The sequence below is a fragment of the Lingula anatina genome, chromosome 8 (genome assembly GCF_051362555.1).
Source record: "Lingula anatina isolate TDL-2025a chromosome 8, LinAna3.0, whole genome shotgun sequence".
Lineage (NCBI taxonomy): Eukaryota > Metazoa > Brachiopoda > Lingulata > Lingulida > Lingulidae > Lingula > Lingula anatina.
Window position 1 is genome coordinate 12,751,895 of NC_141774.1, and position 20,657 is coordinate 12,772,551.

At 35.6% G+C, this 20,657-nt stretch overlaps 1 protein-coding gene across 5 annotated transcripts in view; it reads left to right on the forward strand.

Annotated features, from left to right (window-relative positions):
• Window positions 1–30: 30 nt before the first annotated feature.
• LOC147760370 (transmembrane and coiled-coil domains protein 1-like) overlaps window positions 31–20,657 on the forward strand; it is a 70,393-nt gene continuing 49,766 nt past the window's right edge. For 4 of the 5 annotated variants that reach the window (XM_087018974.1, XM_087018975.1, XM_087018976.1 and 1 more), the window contains exons 1-2: window positions 17,589–17,718; window positions 18,411–18,479. In XM_087018974.1, the coding sequence (XP_086875100.1) occupies window positions 17,604–17,718; window positions 18,411–18,479 (184 nt within the window). In that variant the 5' untranslated portion in view covers window positions 17,589–17,603. Of the gene's footprint in view, window positions 164–17,588; window positions 17,719–18,410; window positions 18,480–20,657 lie in introns of those variants that run through there. The other variant, XM_087018980.1, reaches the window with a different exon arrangement.

Here is a 20,657-nt window from a genome sequence, read left to right on the forward strand (position 1 = left end):
TTTTCTCGACACGTATTTTTATTTAACCTACATAGTAAAAAAATTAATCCAAAAAGAACGCCTTTTGAACCCAGCATGCATTTCGATGCGGAGGCTTCCGGTCAAGACGACTTACAGCTTTCACCTGGTATTTTTTATCGATTGATAGCTAAAATATAGTAAGGTAAAGTGTATTTACATGAATTTATAAGGTTATTTCACAATTATAATGATCTATCTCTCTCTCTCTCTCTCTCTCTCTCTCTCTCTCTCTCTCTCTCTCTCTCTCTCTCTCTCTCTCTCTCTCTCTCTCTCTCTCTCATGGCAATATTCGACGTTCAAAATGCATGTTGCGAATTGGAATGTAAAATTATATGTGCAGAGTCAGACTCAAGGGAAGAAACGATATAATATCTCTTATCTGACCCCATAAGATAGTTATTTGGTACATTATTTATGGTTTTTAGATTACATAGTACATTCAAAACTTATCACCATTTAGTAATACAATTTCCACTCAGTGACCTCAACTTAGCAGGTTGTATTGATAATATATAACTTATAACAGTGAGGTAACATGAAATAAGTAGTGAGTCAGTCTATACCTACTGAGAAGAACCATACAGTATCAGATGTAAAATCAGGACTACAGTATATGGTAAAATGAATCATGGCAGTGTTAGATATGTTCTTCAAAATAACCAAAGTAAGTAGCTGGAGTCCGGAGGCATTGACATTCTTTTTTAGGACGATTATATTTCAGGTGCCATAGAAAGACAAATAATGCAGGGACAGGGGCGTCTCGATAGTCTGAGGCTTCATTGGTCTGAAAAATGGTGACATTTTTATCGGTTTTTATGTACAGACACAGATGTGTCTGTACATATAGCCATCATCTGCGTCTGTCGTCGCCGTCGTCGCCGTCGTTGCCGTCGCCGTGCACTTTTACCGATAACACGATAAGTGGAAAACCATTTTACCTTTTGACTTGAAACTTGCAGAACTGATGAATATTCATAATACGCAGGTCAAGTTCTAAAATCAGCATGATCGGGTCACTTTTAGGGAATTTATGCAGTTTTTTCACTTTTTTCAGCATATATGCAGCACCGATAACACGATAAGTGGAAAACCATTTTATATTTTGACTTGAAACTTACAGAACTGATGAATATGCATAATACGCAGGGCAAGTTCGAAAATCAGCATGATCGGGTCACTTTTAGGTAATTTATGCTGTTTTTTCACTTTTTTCAGCATATATGCAGCACCGATAACACGATAAGTGGAAAACCATTTTACCTTTTGACTTGAAACTTACAGAACTGATGAATATTCATAATACGCAGGTCAAGTTCGAAAATCAGCATGATCGGGTCACTTTTAGGTAATTTATGCTGTTTTTTCACTTTTTTCAGCATATATGCAGCACCGATAACACGATAAGTGGAAAACCATTTTACCTTTTGACTTGAAACTTACAGAACTGATGAATATTCATAATACGCAGGTCAAGTTCGAAAATCAGCATGATTGGGCTATTTTGAGGGAATTTATGCTGTTTTTTCACTATTTTCAATATAAATGCAACACTGATAACACAATATAAGAAAAACGGATTGGCCAATTGTAATTATACTGACAGGAGTGGTCAATCTTACTAAAACGCAGGTTGAGTTCGAAAATCAGCATAATCGGGCCATTATTTTAGAAGTTATACTGTTTTTTTCACATTTCCTCAGATTCAAGTCTTAAGCATGTTAACAGTCTCATTATTTAACTAATTAGATGCCTAAAAGTGTTTGTTTGATATTTCCTGCATCTTTACAACATTGTTAGTTGATTATGTAAAAAACATGGTAAACTTGTTATCATGTATTGTGTAATAAAGTGTCAAAAATGGAAATAAACTCATATCATTGCAGTTTGTCAGATTCAATCATCCACTATGTTCAGAATCTCAGAATGGAGGAAATTGGACATTTAACACTGTTCTATTGATACTTTTCCCATCTCATCAATTTTTTTAGTTGGTTATATAAAAATGGCAGTAAAATGTTTGTTTTGTTTTATGTTAAAAAAGTGTTAAAAATGGAAATAAACCCATTTCAGAACAGTGCTGTCTTGTTTACATTTTGGCATTTTCAATATGTGACTTTGAAGTTCCATGGGCCTGAAGACCTTTGCTAGTCACATTTTCTGAATATCTGTGATACAAATATTTTATAATAAAAAATTGATGGTCATTAAGCTGTTAAACATTATGTAATATTGCATCAAAATTTGAAGAAACCCCTATTTTGGGCACTGCTTCCATGATGACCATTTAAGGAAAATCATGTCACTTACTGTTCTCAAACTTACAGGAAAGAAACATGGGACTAAAATACAGCTTCAGTAGGCAATGCAGTCTGTTTGGTTTTTTTTTTTTTTTTTTTTTTTTTTTTTTTTTTTTTTTTTTTTTGCAGTTAAACAGTTTTTTGTGAAAATTTAATTTTTCACATATTGGCATTTTCAAGGTGTGACTTTAAAGTTCCATGATCTTGAAGACTTTTGCTTGTCACATTTTCTGAATGTCCATGTTACTAATATTTTATTAATAACATTTGATTGTCATTATGCTGTTAAACATTATTTAATGTTGTATCAAAATTTGAAGAAACCCCTATTTTGGGCACTGCTCCTATGATGACCATTTAAGGGAAATCATGTCACTTACTGTTCTCAAACTTATAGGAAAGAAACATGGGACTAAAATACAGCTTCAATAGGCAACGCAGTCTGTTTGGTAAATTTTTCTGGCAATTTAACAGTTTTTTGTGAAAATTTAATTTTTCACTTGTTTGCATCTTTATTTTCTGTTCTTTGTCTGTACATTTGACAGCTTTGCTGCCTTGTTTAATCAAGGGATCATTGGTCTGAGGGTTCTATGGTGAACATTTGGACCAAAGAACTTTTGGATAAGATACGAGTCCAGCTCTGGAGGGACATAGAACTAGAATTGAGACGTGACACTGCTTGTCTTGTATACGCCCATTTTTCAAACAGTATTAAACTGCTACTTTATCTTTTCCAGTTCATTTGTTTAATCTCTGCTTAGATTGTGTGTGTATTTTATCAATGTGCTCTGTATTGACAAGTGGAAGCTTGTGTAATGAAGTAACCAAGATATTTGATACAAACCAAAACCCACAAAACGGTATATATATATATATCTACTGTAAATGTCATTAAATGTGTTCAACTTTCACTGTGGCTTTGCACTGTAAATGCTGGTTTGCATGAATTTCTAGGTCTTTGAAGATGCATTGTAAAAGTCTAGTTCTCACATACTCCCCTTTATTACTCTTCTGTGTGGTTTACGATTAATTTAGAAGAATGTGCCTAGCTTGTTTTTGGCTTCTACTAAGATCGACTGTAGATGTTCTCACCTTTCTGGGAAATGGCTAATTGTGGGGACCTTAATTACTGGATATTCAAGGTCTCATGCTTGGGTTAATGAAAAAAAATATTAAAAAGAATAAAAAAAGTAAAAGATAAACCCATAATAAGATAAGTATTATTCAAGTAAACAAAGACTGCTGATGAAGGCTGTGTGTACTTTTTCAAAGTGTAAATGTTCATGAGACACTCCAAGCCCATGCTGGACAGAAAGGATTTTTTTTTAGTTCAAGTACATGCTTAAGTAGTGAAAATGGTATAGTAAATGAAAAACAGCTTAAAATTGAAGAGTTTGCTCCTGGGGTGCTGTGATGAAAACAATTTTCCCTTCAAGCTAGTACTTGCACTATGGCATTTCCACCTGGGCCCCACTATGTACAGATCATGTCTGAAGTCTAAGATTGGTTACAGAAAAGACTGCTGTGAACTGAATCACTAGTAAGTCAACTAAGTGGCATTTTACAAAGAATGTAAAAAGCTATTTACCTCTTGTCTTTTAACTCACTTCCTACAGCAAACTTTGATGGTCTTGACAATGATTTTTCCCTCAGAGGAGTGAGTAACCCATTTAGATATGTCAACTACATTTATTGTAGGCCATTGGTTTATATAGTGCTATAAGATCAATATTGTCTAGTTGACTTTACGTAATTATCTATTTGATTTTTTGCAGTCTCAGCTTGGTTAGGTTAAAAACTTAAAAACACTTTTTAAGATGGAGGACCTTGTGTCAGAAGCTGAAATGTTAACCAAAGGCCTGTTTGATGAATAGGTTACACCTAAATGGTTGTTGTTGGAAACTGAACTAAAATGCACAAGTTTATATTCCAACACAGTGTCAGCACTTACACTTTGAATTTGGTCCATGGGTATCAAAAAGGCTCTTTGAATTTTTTGACTTGGAACTTTTTGTCTTAAAAACAGATTTAGCAATATTGAATTCTGTGAGAGCATTCACAACATATTTCATCTGCAGACTACTAGTACTAGTAGCAGGTCCCCAGATCTAACCCACTTAAAAGCTTGCCACATAATCCCTTAATAAATGCTGAAAAGATTCCCTGTGAGGATTACCAGGTAAGCTTTTTAGTAAATAGCATACAAGACTACTGTAGGTATGTGAAGTGACCTTTGTTATCTATGATACATCTATCCTAACAATGACATCTGATTAAAAAAAAATGGTCATAATTTGCTGAATTAAATTTTAGTTTTAAAAAGCACTTGTCTAAAATTCACTGTGAATGCAGAGAGCTCAATGTTTAGATTTGTGCTACTTTGTGTTAAATGCCCTATGTTATAGAATTGTGCTACTGAGTCAGAGTTTGATGCTATGTAGTTATATGAATCCAAAATACTGATATTTGATACAGCTCAGGGACTGTTCTAGTTGCTGTAAATAGTGAGATAGCATTACAAAGCCATCATTATTCAACAAAAGAGATTTACCGACTACACATTGTGATGGATAAGGTGGGATCAGGCAATGATATGACTATGGTAACAGCTCAGTCATTTCAACGGGGAAAATTGTGAATTTTACAGATACTGTATTTTTTTTAATAATAAATTCTTAAAATTAGAACATTCCAATGAGTGATAGCAAAACAGTTGTAGAGCATACTACCTAGTTCTATTCTATACAACAGAATCACCAAAATGCTTCATAGCAATGTATTTTTAATGATTCCAAAATTACGTACCTAAAAAGTTGATAATTTTACCCAGTCGAAATGATCAAGCCATTACCGTATGAATAATAATTGACAAAAGTCATGGAATTGAAGTCAACAGGGTGCAGTCAATTGGAATTTTTTTCTCTCACCAAGTTTGACCAGGGAAACTACTGCACCTTAATAAATGCTGAAAGTTATAGAATGTATTTGGTAAAGGGCACTATCAAAGCACTTTGCAAGCTCATGATATATAAAGTAGATGTGTGCAGTGTTGAAGTACATTATTTTAAGTATAAATTCTTAAAATTAGAACATTTTCTGTACCAATGCAGATACTATTATGTATGCACTGTCTAAGTACATTTTCTTTACTACTCAAACAGATGTGTATGCACTGTCAAAGTTCATTTTCTGTATCAACTGAAGCAATTGTATTATATATGTATGCTCTGTCAGAGTGCATTTTCTTTACTACCAAAGCAGATGTGTATACACTGTCAAAGTACAATTTCTCTACCAAAGCAGATAGTAACACAGATAGCAATGGCTACAGTAGTTGGTAAACATGTACAATATCTGCCTGGGTTTAATTGATATGATCCAGGGATGCTATGATGTGCATTTAATGGGGTAGGTGATATATGATTATGTACTAGTATCTGTCTCTGTACACATATTATGTGTGTGTCGGGGGGGGGGGGGGGGGGGGGGGGAGAGAGAAAGAGAGTTGCTTTGAAATAGCAGATGAGTCACTAAATGTGCACAGCAAGAAAGAAAAAAAAATACAATTTCTCTTTACTTTTTATACTATTAATTCTCAATTTTAGATAATTCTTTTAACTTTGTATTTTAAGTATTTGGATTTAAGAATCTAAATAAATAATAATAAGAATAGTAATAACAATTATTATTATTATTATTATTATTATTATTATTATTAGTAGTAGTAGTAGTAGTAGTAGTAGTAGTAGTATATATGGATGCTCATTAAAATAGTATACAATTTTTGGGACCAAAGCTCACAGTGCATTATATACATTATACCAGACAAATAATTCTTTTAGTCTTGTTGTTGGATTTTATGTGAAACAAAGTGTGTTTGTTGAGTTTGGGATGTGATGATTTTAGTTTCAAAGTCCATTGATGACTTTGCTTTGAGTTTGAAGAAAAAAAAAAGAAGAAAAGTTTCTATTTTCTTCTATTACATATTTCATGGTTAATACAGCACAGAACAGCTTAATTCGAAAGACTTAAGAAATCTGCATTTTATGTAGGCAACTTGCTTTTTGTAAAAAAAAAAAAGGATTTTATTAATTAGTAAAAATCCTGTACAGTCTCAGAGAATTCTGGAAGATGTTAAGGCATACTGATAATACAGGTCCTAGGAAGTTTATAGTAAACCTCGTAAACTTGGACTACACTTATGATGAACCAGACTAGATTAGGATCGAGATCAGTAATTCAGGAAATCCCAGAGATGTGCCCCTTATATCTAGTAGTACTCTATGAAACACAGGGTGATGGGACCACAAGGAGATAAAGATACCCAGTATCATTGTAATGAATTGAATGGTAAGCTGAGAATATCTCCAGGGTGATTACGAAGACTGGTTCCCAGTTATCAGCGTAATTCAGGGTGATAGTGCAACAGTGTGATCACACATGAGCTTTTTTTGCGAAAATGCTGAATTGCGCATTTTTTTAATTCAAGTCTGATGGTTTCTGTTAGGTTAGGTGTTGGTTCCCATAATAAATGTTCAGAGTTTTTTTCCCCCTTTGTAAGCTAGGCTCATGTCATGTCTGGTGATCAACATGCCCATTGAATATCAATGGTGAGCAGAGACTGCCATTGTCCTCTACTAGTAACTGAATAGAGCTTTCCAATCAATACAAAATATTTCAAGGAAGAGGCAACTCTGATTTGAGCACTGCCATTGATTTTCCACTCCTGTATCTCTAGGAATGTCCTGCATGGCTGTGTTTTCAATTTCTGTGAATTTCCTGGACTTGGAAAGTACTACCAGTGTAGCAGTTTTCAGTATATAGGTCATATTCTGATGTTCACCGCATTGATCCTGTGTACAGGAAGTAACTTTGATCCTAGGAACAGGTAAATACCAACATTTTTTTGTTGTCTCTAAAGGGGCATTTGAAGTATATCTGTATTTTCATTTTTTTTTTTTAAATTTTTGAAACTTAAAAAATCCCAATTCTGTTGCAGCTCTCAAAAAATAGTTTAATGCTCACTGCATTCTTTAATACCCAGTATGCCAGCAGTGATTTTGTTGCTAGGAGCAGTTTCTTTTCTTCTCTAAGCAGATTTTTCTTCTCTAAAAAGGTGTTAGTATATTTAAAAGGGGTAGTTGTGACAGTTTTGGAATTGACTGTGATGACGTCGGTGGCAGTGGGCGGGACAACAGATCCTTTCCATGTAAAGATGATTACTGAGGATTTTATTTTTTTTCTTTTTAATTAGGCATGTTTTGGTTAAGAACTGTCTCCCAGTGTGAGGTAATAAGTAATGTGAAAGTCAGAGAACCATGTGAATTTCCAATAATGCGTCTCTGGCAAGTGTGAAGTTGTGGTGAATGGCTGGTATTTTTCCATAAATTGGTCTCATGTAATATGGTAACATACAGTTTCAGCATGCTAGACAAATTTCAAAGAAAACATCGCTGGCGTGTGTGAATTTGTAATTTTTGTACTGTAGGCTAATACTGATGTTATATTTCTTCATCCTTCTTATGATTGGTAACATTAGGAGAGTCAGGAAGAAGAAATACCATTAAAAATCTCAATATATCCTTCAGATAGACAAGAATTATATGACACAACCTAAACCAGTGGCAGTCCAAAAAAATAAAATGTCATATCAATTTTATAACAAGAAAGAACTTTTCTGGAGTTTCAGATTACGAATTCATTTTGAAAAAACTTAAAGTGTTAAAATTTAGACCAGTTTGCAACCTGAAATTTTTTTTTATGAAGCCAATATTAGGTGTAGACTGCAACACTAAGTTACATTCAGTGAAGAAGTAGGCAGAGTAAGTGGGCAGTTAATTTCCTCCAGTAAGGTTATGTTTTGCTAGCCACATTTGTTTGTGGGTTTGTTTGTCGGTGTGCAGCTTTACACAAACATAATGAACACTGATGAAATTTTCAGGATAGATCACAAATGGGACAAAGAAAAAAAAAAAGATTAATTTTTGGTGATGATTTAGTGGTAAAATAGAATTTATTATATTTCTGTCTGTTGTTTACAGTACTATGTGTATTTGTTGTGGAATTTTGAATCTCACATGAAGAGTTGTTATCTGTTTTGGACCTTTTTTTTTTGTTTGTTAAGGCCTTTTTGTGAACTAGCTCTCAGTGGGTTGAGAAGTTAAAGGAGCAGACAGCAACAGTTCAGCCGTTCAAGAAAGAAGAACTGTATAGCCCTTAATCCCCAGTCTTAATTCAAGCAACAGGTAATCAGCGTTATTTCAAGGCAAACGTCCCAGTCTGCTGCAAATGTGGAGCGTGTTGGTTATAGATAACAAGGGCCTGCTGTGGCAGTTTTCTTTGAAGTCACAAGAGGGTTTTTTTTTTACCCCACTTCTGTGGGGTTCCCAGGAATGAACATTCACTGTCAGCATGACTGTGTCATTCCAGGAATCTTTGAAACCCAGGGTAAAGATTGATAGATTTTTTTAGGGGGACTACGTTGGTTCAGCTATAACTGCAAGAGGACAGCTACGTAGTGTTGGCATGAGATTTTTCTTATTATTCAGACATCTCTATTCTTTAGGGAATATATTGGAAAAACAGCTCAACCGGAAATTTCAGACAGTTTCAGACATTTTCTGAAAGTTTTCTTCAAGGTCGAAGACTGGGGAGTCCCATTTATGCTTTGTGGAGGGGGATGGGTGGTGTCAAAAAGCGGGGGCTGGGGTTGGTGGGGGGGGGGGGGGGGGGAGTAGAGCAGAATTTACCAGTTGCTTTGTGGTCACCTTTCTTGATTCTGAAAGGGCGAGGTTTTTGTCAGACAAGTTGTGAGGTTCAATGATGATAGTTGTATGAAAAGGTTCTAATTGGAACCGTAAAAACAGTGTCATTGAAGACTTCTAATAAAAGTGTTAAAAAATTGAGGTATGGCAAAATAGCAAGTGTGTATGTGGATAAACAAAAAGCCATGTATTTTACACGCACTCACATGTAACAAACATCCTCTCTTTCTTCCTCTCTGTCACACACACACACACACACACACACACACACACACACACACTTGTCCAAGTTGACTCAAAGATTAAAAGTGAAATTTTATATTGGGTAGAGTAAATAAATTCAAATATCTAAAGAGTAAACTCCTAGACTGTTTTCTACAGTATTAGAGAACACACAGCTTGTTATTTCACACCTACGAGTCATAACACCTGTCTGTGTTAACGAGGTTACCCTACACTGTTGTTAATACATCCTCAGAAAACCTGATCTGCTTAATAACTTATTTTGCTCGAGTGGTAAAATTTCAGGAATTTTTTTTTCTATTTTCTCGATTGATATACTTAATTTGTTTTGATACTAGTGATGAAAACTTGACATTCTGATCATGTTGATTTTAGTCTCATCCCAGAAAAAAAAAGACAGATAATCACAGAAATCAATATTTAACCAAGTGAGAGGTTAGATGTCCTGAATTTTAATAAGCACTGCCTCACCTTACAGTGTTTATTATTTCATTCTGCTTTGGTGGATTTCTGAGAATTTCTTGCAGTGGTTGTGCAGGGGTTGTTTTAATCTTCTTTTCCTATCTTGGTGTACGTGGACCTGCGGTTTCCATGCTATTGTATCTATTCATAAAACTGGTTTAGAAAAATACAGCCCGTGTTTCAGAGTCTACATTCGTACTCAGACTCTTTAGCTGATTTACCTACTAGTAATGAGTGAATGGATTTGTATATATTAAACCCATGTGACATTGCAGTGTCTTTACAATCCCTTTCTATGGAATAGAGAGAGAGAGAGAGAGAGAGAGAGATGGGAGAAAGAGAAAAAGAGAGAGATGGAATAGGGAGAGACATGGGAGAGAGAGAAAGAGAAAAAGAGAGATGGAGGAAGGAGAGAGATGAGAGAGAGAGAGTGAGAGGGAGATGGGAGCAAGAGAGAGAGAGAGAGAGATGGGAGCGAGAGAGAGGTTGGGAGGAAGAGAGGAAAGAAGAGAGGGAAAAAAAAGAGAGAGAGGAGAGAGAGAAAGAGAGAGAGTGAGAGATGCCACATATCCAGACTGAGATCAAGTATGCCATGTGACTCAGGATTTACTTGAAACCAACCCCGTGCTACCAGCTTGCCTCTGTTGGTTCCAATAATGGCTCTCAAACTCAGGGTGTGAAAAAATGACAGATCATAATTCTGACTTGTTTGCTCCAGGAGATGCCATTTCCATTCAATTCCTGCTGATTTAAGAAATATGAATCAAAGTAATTAAGTTGCCTTGCTGTGTTTTGCACAGTGCATATTGTCCAGATATATATTTACTGTTTTTATTGAGGTAGGCTACCCTCTACCAGGGCGACTGATAGATTTTTACAGATATTCACAGATATGTCTCTAGCTAGATAGATTGTCATTTTAACTCTAAGTGACTTAGAGAAGTGAGTTAAAATGACAATCTAACTAGCTAGAGACATATCTGTGAATATCCGTAAAAATCTATCAGTCGCCCTGGTAGAGGGTAGAGGTAGGCAGTGTTATAATATTAGGATAACAATCAGATGAAGGAATTACCTCAGTTTGAAATTTTTCTCACCAATTTGTTTTCTGGTTGACTATAAACTTGATTTCATGATTAGGTTTTTATGTATCTATATATATATATACAGATTTGTTTGTTTTTTCCTAGATTTTTTTTATGAATCTTATATTTAATAACCACTGTCATTTATTTATTTACTGTATTTATTTATTTATTGCATTCTATTCATTTATTTATCTGTTCATTATTTATCTATTTATTTAATTACTGTTTTTTGTTTAAATTCATTTATTCGTTCATTCATTCATTCTTATTAATTGATTTCTTTATTTGTTTATTTATTTGTCTACTGTGTTCTGTTTTGCAAAACATTTTCGAGAACTCAGACAAACATACCTGAAGACAGCGGTGGCATGCAGTGACCTTGACATTTCAGGAGAATGTTTTGCTGTGTGTTTTTGAAGTCATTAACGGCACTTGATCTATGGTATGTGTTGTGCCACTGGCACCCTGTAGTACTCTATGTCTGCCTATGCCAATTCCAGGGTGAAGTTACTTTTTTGCCAAATTGCTGGATAGTGTTAACCGTAAGTAACAAGACAATATCAACCAAATCAGAAATATGAACTGAATATGTGTGGTATTAATTTTGTAAAAAGGAATTCATGAAAATGATTTGCATGTACATTGGCCAAATTGTTTGGAATCAGTTGGCAGAATTTACTATGCCAGGTACTAGTAGGTGATTCCTAGACAGTGGATAGTGCCTACTTGTACTAGTATTCATAGAATATGTTAACCCACAAAATGTTCCATACATTTGGCATTTTTACAGAGAAACTGCTCCTAACGTTGGTCCTGTATGTCTGGTGGATGTCAGTGAAAAATCGGCTGGAAAAAAAAGGCGCAATTCTAATTTTTTAGCTCGCGGGCTTGATTGATTTTGATAAGAGTTTCTTGTGTCGTACTTTTTTTTTTTTTTTTTTTTTTTTTTGTAGTTGTCTTTATTAGCACAATTTAGTCATTACCTTTTTTTTCAGTTGTTGATTCAGGAGTATGACATTACTATTTTTCTGGACCCAATCCACCTATTTCTATCTGACTTTACAAATATAATGTGAAAAAGAAGACAAAAAATTGATTACAGCACCCCAGTTATTGAATCACGTACAAATATTATGACTAGACTGTAAATTATGGACAATTATCTAATGTTGATGTTTTGTTCCCAAGGTCAAATTTGCCTGACAGATCTTTTATTTTCTTGTTTACGATCTCTGCGCTGTCAGTTAAATTAAAGGCAAGTTGGCTATTGATTCTTGACGGAATTAACATTTAACCCTCTTGGGTATGTATCAAAGAAACAATAGCGATGAGAAGACATCACATACATGTATCGATTTATCTACGGAAAAAATATGAAAATGCAACGATAGATCTTTCTCCATGGTGTGACACTCTAAAGGAATTGTAAATTTAATTTATTTTTTGTAGGGAGCCAATTTTGGAGAAATTCTCTCAGTAATGACAGAATCATTCAGGCCGATGAATTCAGCAAGGGGCAATTTCGCAAAATAATTTTAGCCTGAACATAGGTATCAACTTAAAGGACCAAAATCACTGTCTTCTTTGTGAGGAGGAGGAGGGGTGTGTTTAGGTGACTGTCTAATGTTGCAGCCAGGCTATAAAGTTCTCAATCTCTCATGACATAATGGTAAAAACTTGAAGATTTAATCAGTCTTGAAAATTTTTTCTGAAAATTGTCTGTCAATGTAACTTTTTTTTCACTTGGAAAACTTTGTCAAACTTGAATCTTGGCCTCTCGATAATTTTAAAAAGTTTGTCACCTAATATGGCTGTGTCATATTCACAAATTTTATAATAATCATGAATGTTTAAGTGATGATATTTTTTAAATCTTTTACCACAGTGAAATAGGGGCTAAATTATTCCACCCCAAGTGAATTGGAAATGGGCTTTAATGGGCTCAGATAGAGCTCAATTCCATTCTGCTGCTGGCAGTGACTCAGGACTTCACTAACCATTCCTTGTGTCCAATAACAGAATGATATAAAGATATAATTTTGCAATTTCACTAGACAAAAGCTTGGAAATTCTTTCATTAGATGTAAATTTTTGACATTGACATATGGAGATTTCTAAATTATTAAAATACTTTACCAATGTCATACAGTATATATATGTCAAATATCTATCACAATAATATTGAAACTATGATTTATAAGAGCCTAAGCAATGACAGTTATTTGTATTTTAATAACTTCTTCACTTAACTGAATGAATTATAGGATTTTAGGATATTATTTATTTTATTTGCTTTATTTGTTTGTTTATTTCTTAGTACACCCAATGCCTGCACACACACAAACATAGCTGTAGCCTGTACACACACACACACACACACACACATGCACGCACACCCGCCCACACACCTTCATTTATATGGTAAACACAATAATTACCCATGGGATTAAATGATCTACAAATATATCTATGTTAATGTGTCCAGTAGATTAGCTTGATTATACCTCAGGGCTAGTGGAAAAGTGCATGAGAAATCCCCATTTGTTGGGGATAGGGGAGGGGCCAAAGTCCGGGCAGCCATTATTGTCATGATGATATTACTATTATTATTGTGCTTGAGGGAAAGGGATATTTGCGTTACATGACTGTTTGCGTGTCTATGGACACATACCTTGGACTAGTGGATATGGCATTGTTTAAAACTCTTTGAGGGAAATGTTGATTTTTTTGCTATGTTGTGATGTATTTTTGTTAAATGAGTTGGATATAGTTGTGTGAGTTTTTTATTCTTGCAATGGAGTTAAGGAAGACATATTCTGGTGAGTTAGCTGGATGCTTTACGAGTAATGTTCATGTATGGATTGTTTTTTTTTTTTATCATAACTTTGGAATATGTGAGTTACAATGAAGCTAGTAGATCTTCACATGTATAACTAAGTGTCTGTTGGGATGGATTTTGTGGAAGTGTGTGTGTGTGTGTGTGTGTGTGTGTGTGCGTGCGTTTGTGTGTGTGTTCCTGTACAAGTTTGCCTTTGTATGTTATTATGTTATTATTTTATAATTATATGTGTGTCACGTATGTGTATGTGCAGTATGTGTCTTTGCATGCTCCGAGGGAGTAACATCACAAAAATAATTCACAAGACAGAGATAGTGAGTACTTAGTAAAATGTTGACAGGAAAAACAGAAGTCAACTTAAATCCCCTACCAGGAAGTTAAATAAAAAGAATTGATAACACGATGCGGTTGATAATTACTGATGATTGTCATACATAATTGCTGTGTTTTACAAGATTATCTCAAAGAGGGCATTTTGGATTTTAAACCTACAGTAGTTCATCTTAACAGAGTGTTTTCAGATAAGATTATGAATATAGTGTGGATTGTACCAAGAGGAACAAGTTAGATTTTTTTTTTTACTAGCTGCTATATATAATACTAGTAATCTAACGTTTTTTTTTTTTGCACTACACTATTTCATAGTAATAAAACTCTAAATTTAGCTGAACATTGAATTGAGGACACACACACACACACACACACACACACACACACACACACACACACACACACACACACACACACACACACAGTAGCTTTAAGTGTACATATCATTCATGACACAGCTGAAAAAATACTAAATGTAAGATAGTGTGCCACAAGGCTTCATTTAGCTTATTTTATGACCATTGTCTTGTTTATATTGATAATACCCAGGTAAAACAATATAAATCACACTGATAAGTGCCATACACACTGGAATGTGAATAGTTCATGGCACTTACTTATATCACAAATGTATGTAACTTTTAAGGTGAAGACCCAGTCAAGCTAATAAAAATGTCATATTGGTGAATGTGTGTTTATTAGGCTTTGATATATGCATATTGATTGTTCTGACTCTTGTTTTATTACTAGTAATTAATTAAATAATTTGCATATTTATTTATTTCTGATATTTGAAAAAAGTATTTACTGTACTTGTATTTGGCTAAAATTCTTAGCGGTTTTCATTAAAAGTGACATATACATGTATATGAATGAACACACGCACATGCACACACACACACACACACACAGCTTATTTTTAAGCTCCGTGTCATAAAAGTACACGAACACGCATGTATCACAAATATATTTTAAGAATACCATGCACTTATGAAACTGGGCGGCTTAGCCTGTGGCTAGCACTGATAACAGGAGTTTGGTTAGCAGTTGATCAACCACAGACACATGAACACGACATACTGCCCCGTTTACACAAGGCGAACTGGCCTTCCCAGTTGCAAACCTGATTTGCCCAAAAAAAAACTCTATCTGTCTGACATATTGTGAAGTAAAGATTTGGTAAGATCAACCCAAAGTCTAATGACACACACTTATGCATGCGCGCATGCACGTGCACACACACCCACACACATGATCCTATTTAAAGCTTGTTGCAAGATTTCTGAACTCAGACAGACTATTAAGGAAAGGAATGGTATTGAAAAATAAAAATGCCTTCACTATGCAGATTAAGTGTGGTGTCTTGAACCAAACAGACCAAGTCTGGTTGCACCACATTGTACTGTGTAGACAAGTTTAGAAAACAGTACAAAAGACGCCCAAAGACAAAAAAAAAAAGGTATAAAGTGATAGGCAACTGCACAGGCACGACAGATAGATGTATACATGTATATAATTATAGTGCAGCATATTCCTCAGAAAGGTTTACTTTGAACCTTTGAACTTCTGATGCTGAGAAGTGGACTGAGAGATTACTAAATCAGAGATTCTGTCGCCAGATTATGATGTAGTGTGTGTTATTAGTAACAGCGAGGAGCATTGTGTCATTTTGAAAGTATCTTTTCCCAAGTAATCTTCTCAGATGGAGGGATTTAGTGAGGAGCGTATTCTTCAGAATTATGACAGAGTGATATAATATTGCAGGGAGTTTTGTATAGTAGTTTTCTTGACTTTCTTTCTTTTTGAAATTTTTATCATTTTTTACGTGGAGAAGATTTTATCGAAAGACTTGGAAATTGGAATTGTCACCAAAGTGATTCTGATCATCAGAACTTTTTATAGAGCTATTTGCAGAAGATTTTCATTTAACAGATTGAGATCTGCGATATTTCCCTGGTGTATGAAACATTTTCAGTGCTCTCGGCTTCATCTTGTTGTCATGTCAGGATATTGAGGAGGTACGCTGGAGAAATCTCATCAGAGCTGCTGCAGTTTTAATTGGACAATGACAAGTTTTCAGGGGAATTTTTAGATTTTGTCACAAACTAGTTCTAAGACTTGTCAAGTTCTGAGAGCAGTTTCCATTCGGACATCACTTATTTTGTCATGTGTGATCTAATTTGTCTAGTCCATGGGGACTCGGGTGTGAGCGGAGCTGAGATATGATCAAAGTTGTCAATTTGATGAGGAAAAAACTCATTTTGTGACATTGGGTTTTGTTATAGATCTGTTATTGTAAGGCAGATCCCATCATCATTTAAAAACTGGAGACAAGAAAGTGATATTCTCTGCAGCTGAAAGATGGGACTACTCAAGTTTATGAAATTTGTTGTGATTTACGTCCATAGATAATGCTGCATTTTTTTTCATAAAAATACAAGAACTTCTGCACACTGCCATGCCCGTAGTTGGAAGCCTATGTCTAATGAATACTCTTGTCTGCAATAATGTTTATAAATGTTATGTGATGTGCAATTCTCTTTCGAGATATGAACGCAATATCTACAAACATTTTTCATAGATATTATTTCTAGGGTCAGAAGTCCTTTTAATTAATTAATTAATTATCTTTTTCAATTTTTGTATTTTAACCTCATCAAATTGTACATGTTCAACAGTTGTCATAAAAGATAGTCAGTTCCCAAGAGACTGATTTGCCAAAGCCGAAGATGAAACTAAAACTGAAAAAAGGTCTTCTTTCTGAAGGACATGCATCATATCCCCAGTGTCGTGATGTAGACGTATTTGAGAATAACATTCCTTTGCTTTGACAAGGATCTCTTCGAAACAAACAGCAAATACCAAGAAATGGTTTCATTTTCAATTCCGTCAGGAATCTGCATATATGTCAAGTACTAGTAAACTCGGCTAATTGTCTATTTTGTTTTTGTTTTGTGTGATTGGTAATCTAAAAATAAGACTGTGTTTGATGAGGAAAGAGTAAAAGTAAAAGTTCACTTCTTATATATTGCACTACTTTGTCGTGTCAGAGCGGTTTATAGATACCTGGTCATTTTTTTGGGGCCCTCAGACAATCTGGGTGTTAACGTTCTCGACTCCCTAGGGAGGATACAGCCTAGCGTGTTCTATGAGACACTGAAAGCTAGCAAACTAACAATAACTTTCTCTGCGTGACCAGGAACTTTTCTCCTGCTTCAACCCCCCAGGATGAATGGAAAGATGGGAGCCAGCAGGTACCGTTTATGAAGGACTGGTAAGGCCCCGAAAGGGGTCGAACCCATGTCCTCCTCCTCCGAAGGCAGACATTCGGGAATTTTGTTGACTGGTAAATGATCATGTTGCTTTCTCAAGTTGTCTTGGTGGCAAACTTTGCTCAGAGAGATGCAGAGATAATAAGGCATTGTGCTAAGCAACAGTAAGAGTGGCGTAAGAAGCAGACAATGTTGTTGCCGAAAAACATCTAGCATTCAGTTTGGAATGCTCTGGAATGGCTTCTTCTTCAAGTTTGAATTTCACAGATTTGAGAACTTGTTTTGCTATGGAGTCGAACAAGTGTATTTGTATGGAGGATATTAACAGTTGGTATGAAACGCGTCAGAAGAAGCGTTGGAGTGACAGTTTATTGCGATACATTGATTCTAGAGGAGAAGCAGGTATTTTGGAACAAGCATACTTGTGATTCTGACAGGGAGAGAAAGAGAGAGAAGAAAGACAGAGGCAGAGAGGGTGGAAAGGAGAGAGAGAGAGAGAGAGATAGAGAGAGAGAGAGGCGTATATATATATATATATAGTATAAACAAAACAAAACATGAAAAAGTAGAAAAAAATTGGATCGAAAAATTAGTGATATGTTTATATGTTATGAACAAGTCATGTGATAACTGTATCTTTGACTCAAATCATATCAGGTGATCAATACACTGTGGCGCCATCTGTCAGTTACAATTTTTCTTATCCTGTAAGGGTACTTGATATCATATCCAAAGCCAATATTTGCTTATTATATGAACTTACGAAACCAGGTTTAATATATGTTGATGATTTCCAGAGTTTCATGACAGCTGAAGGTGGTCTTGACGAGTCTGATCCTCTGACTAGAAGTATTATTACTACTGCTGAGTTTGGTTGCATGTTACAGAAGATTTAGGTCTTGTAACAGGCATGACTTTTTTTTTCTTGTGGAATACCACAATTTTTAATTCAGTTTACCCCAGACTCTGGGATATCAGGTGTCGGGCTTATGTAAAAAGTTCAGAGATCTTTTTTTCCCCAAAAACCCAAGCACATATCTGTTAAGGCTAAGAGGGTGTGTCCTTATGATTAACATGTGTCATTATTGTTTCAGCTCCACAGCCACCGCCTAGAAGTACATCATCCTTGAAAGTAAGAAGACAATCAAGCGCAGGTTATGCAGGTACACTGAAGCCTCATTCACTTCAATTTGGATAAATTCCATGTAGCTTTTTCTCACCTCTGTCCAACAACTTATTGGAACAATAATTTACAAGACAGAAATTTAAAAGTGATTACTGCAGTCAACATTTTTTTTTTTTTTTTGAATACCCATCAAAACAATAGTTTTTTGGGAAGTGCAAAATAATCGCATTTGTAAGAAGTACTCTAGGTGAGAAATTATCCTATTTGTGGAAACCATCTATTTTCAGGAACAACTATCAAAATAATGTATTTTTGAGAAATGTGCATGCTGATTCACCAGGTTTGTTGGGATTTGGTTCAGTAATGATGGAACTGGTACAATGTAACATGTACCTCTATGGCAGTATTTACACCCAAACTTGATCCGAGGACTAAAGGATCCACTGATCAAATATGGCTGGCCCACTTGATAGCTTACCCTGAACTCCCCGCGGGGATTCTGTTCAGTATCTATAAGGGGATTACGCATCAAGCTTTTAAGAGGGTGGGCCATATTTGTCCCCTGGATCTGTAAAACCCCATTCCCATAGATTTTAGATCGATCTATCCTAGTGGAGAGTCTCACTAGATTACTGTCAGCTTAGCCAGCTTAAGCGTCTGTCCCGCCTACTAAAAGCTGTAAGGAGGTAATTAACTATGGTGCGCGCTCAGCTGACTGCAATTGAGGGTGAACCCCCAGGGAGTTAGGTCGATCTAAATCTATGGGAATGCACCCTAAGTCAACAGATGAACTTTGGTTCTGAATGCGTCCTATTTTCTCTGGTACACAGCTGCCTGTAAATATTATAATTATGTAGAGGTATTGGACATGAATCATCAGTACAGAATGTATTGATAGCTAAAGGTTCAGTGATTGGTCATACATTAATGACCTGTTAGCAGTTTGAGGCAGCATGGGGGGGGGGGGGGCAGACAAGGGGGCATATATTTGTACCCCCCCCACTCTCTTCCTTTCTCTCATCCTACCTCACACGCTTGCAGGTAGGATACACACATGTGCACACACACACACACACACACATACACATACACATACACACATCTGGTTGGTAGAGTGAATTTTTTTTCATATGTTTAAGGTTATTTTCCCTTCATGTGTAGAATTCATCTTTAGATTTTCCAGTTTTCTGAGATCTTCTAGTAGAAGTGGGCTAAAAAAATGAAAAAAGAAGGAGAGAAATTATTTCAGAAAAAAAAAAAACAGTTAGTCTGCTTTTGAACTCATTTCAGATAATTCTGTACAAAATCCCCAGCTTAAAAGTTCCTTTCCAGCAGCGCTGTCCCCAAGGTGTATCCTTCTCTGATAGATTAATAGATACTCCTAATCTACTTTTCCCTGGCTTTACTTAAATATACAGATGGATTTGTTTCAATCAGAGAGACTGTCACTTTTGGTATGTATGGTTTGTTCTGTGGGATCAGTGTGAACCATGATTAATTAGCGGGAGACGCATCTGTCTTGGTGAGATAAGTATTGATCTGATGTGATTGGGCTGGGTTCTGGTTGTCTGTGTGTGTGTGTGTGTGTGTGTGTGTGCACGTGTGAATGTGTCTGTATGTAAATGTGTGTATTGTATATGTGTTGTGTGTGTGCATGTGTGATTGTATGTGTACGCGTGTTTGTGTGTATATATATGCATGTGTGTGTGTGTATACACATGTGTTTATAAGTCTCTCTGCTTACGTATATGTGTAACCAGTGCTCACGTGTGTAGCTGTCTCATCCACACCCTGGTAATGTAATATAATAACATAACTTCATGATATTATATTTTAATACATTTCTGGTGTAGCCCAAACTTTGACAAATCAAGTTTGCTATTATTGAAATCAGAGAGGGATGTTGTTGCAGAAATTAATAGACTATTGGCCAGTGCATTCAAGGTGGCCTCTGTATTGACTTGGGGAAAATGCTTCTGCCACAGTGATAATTGATCGAAGGTACAGTGTGCTCGGAAATATTAGGACCACCATAGCAGTATTCACCATTAAAACTAGGTTACTAAGAAAGAATATATGATTATTATACATGAAAGCAAGTCCGCCTAATCCCTTCATGGTCTCCCATCCTCCACACTCGCCTTCCCTGCAGGGGCCTAGCAATTAAACCTCAAAGCCAAAATATAATCCTTGTGGAGGTGGGGAGACCATTAAA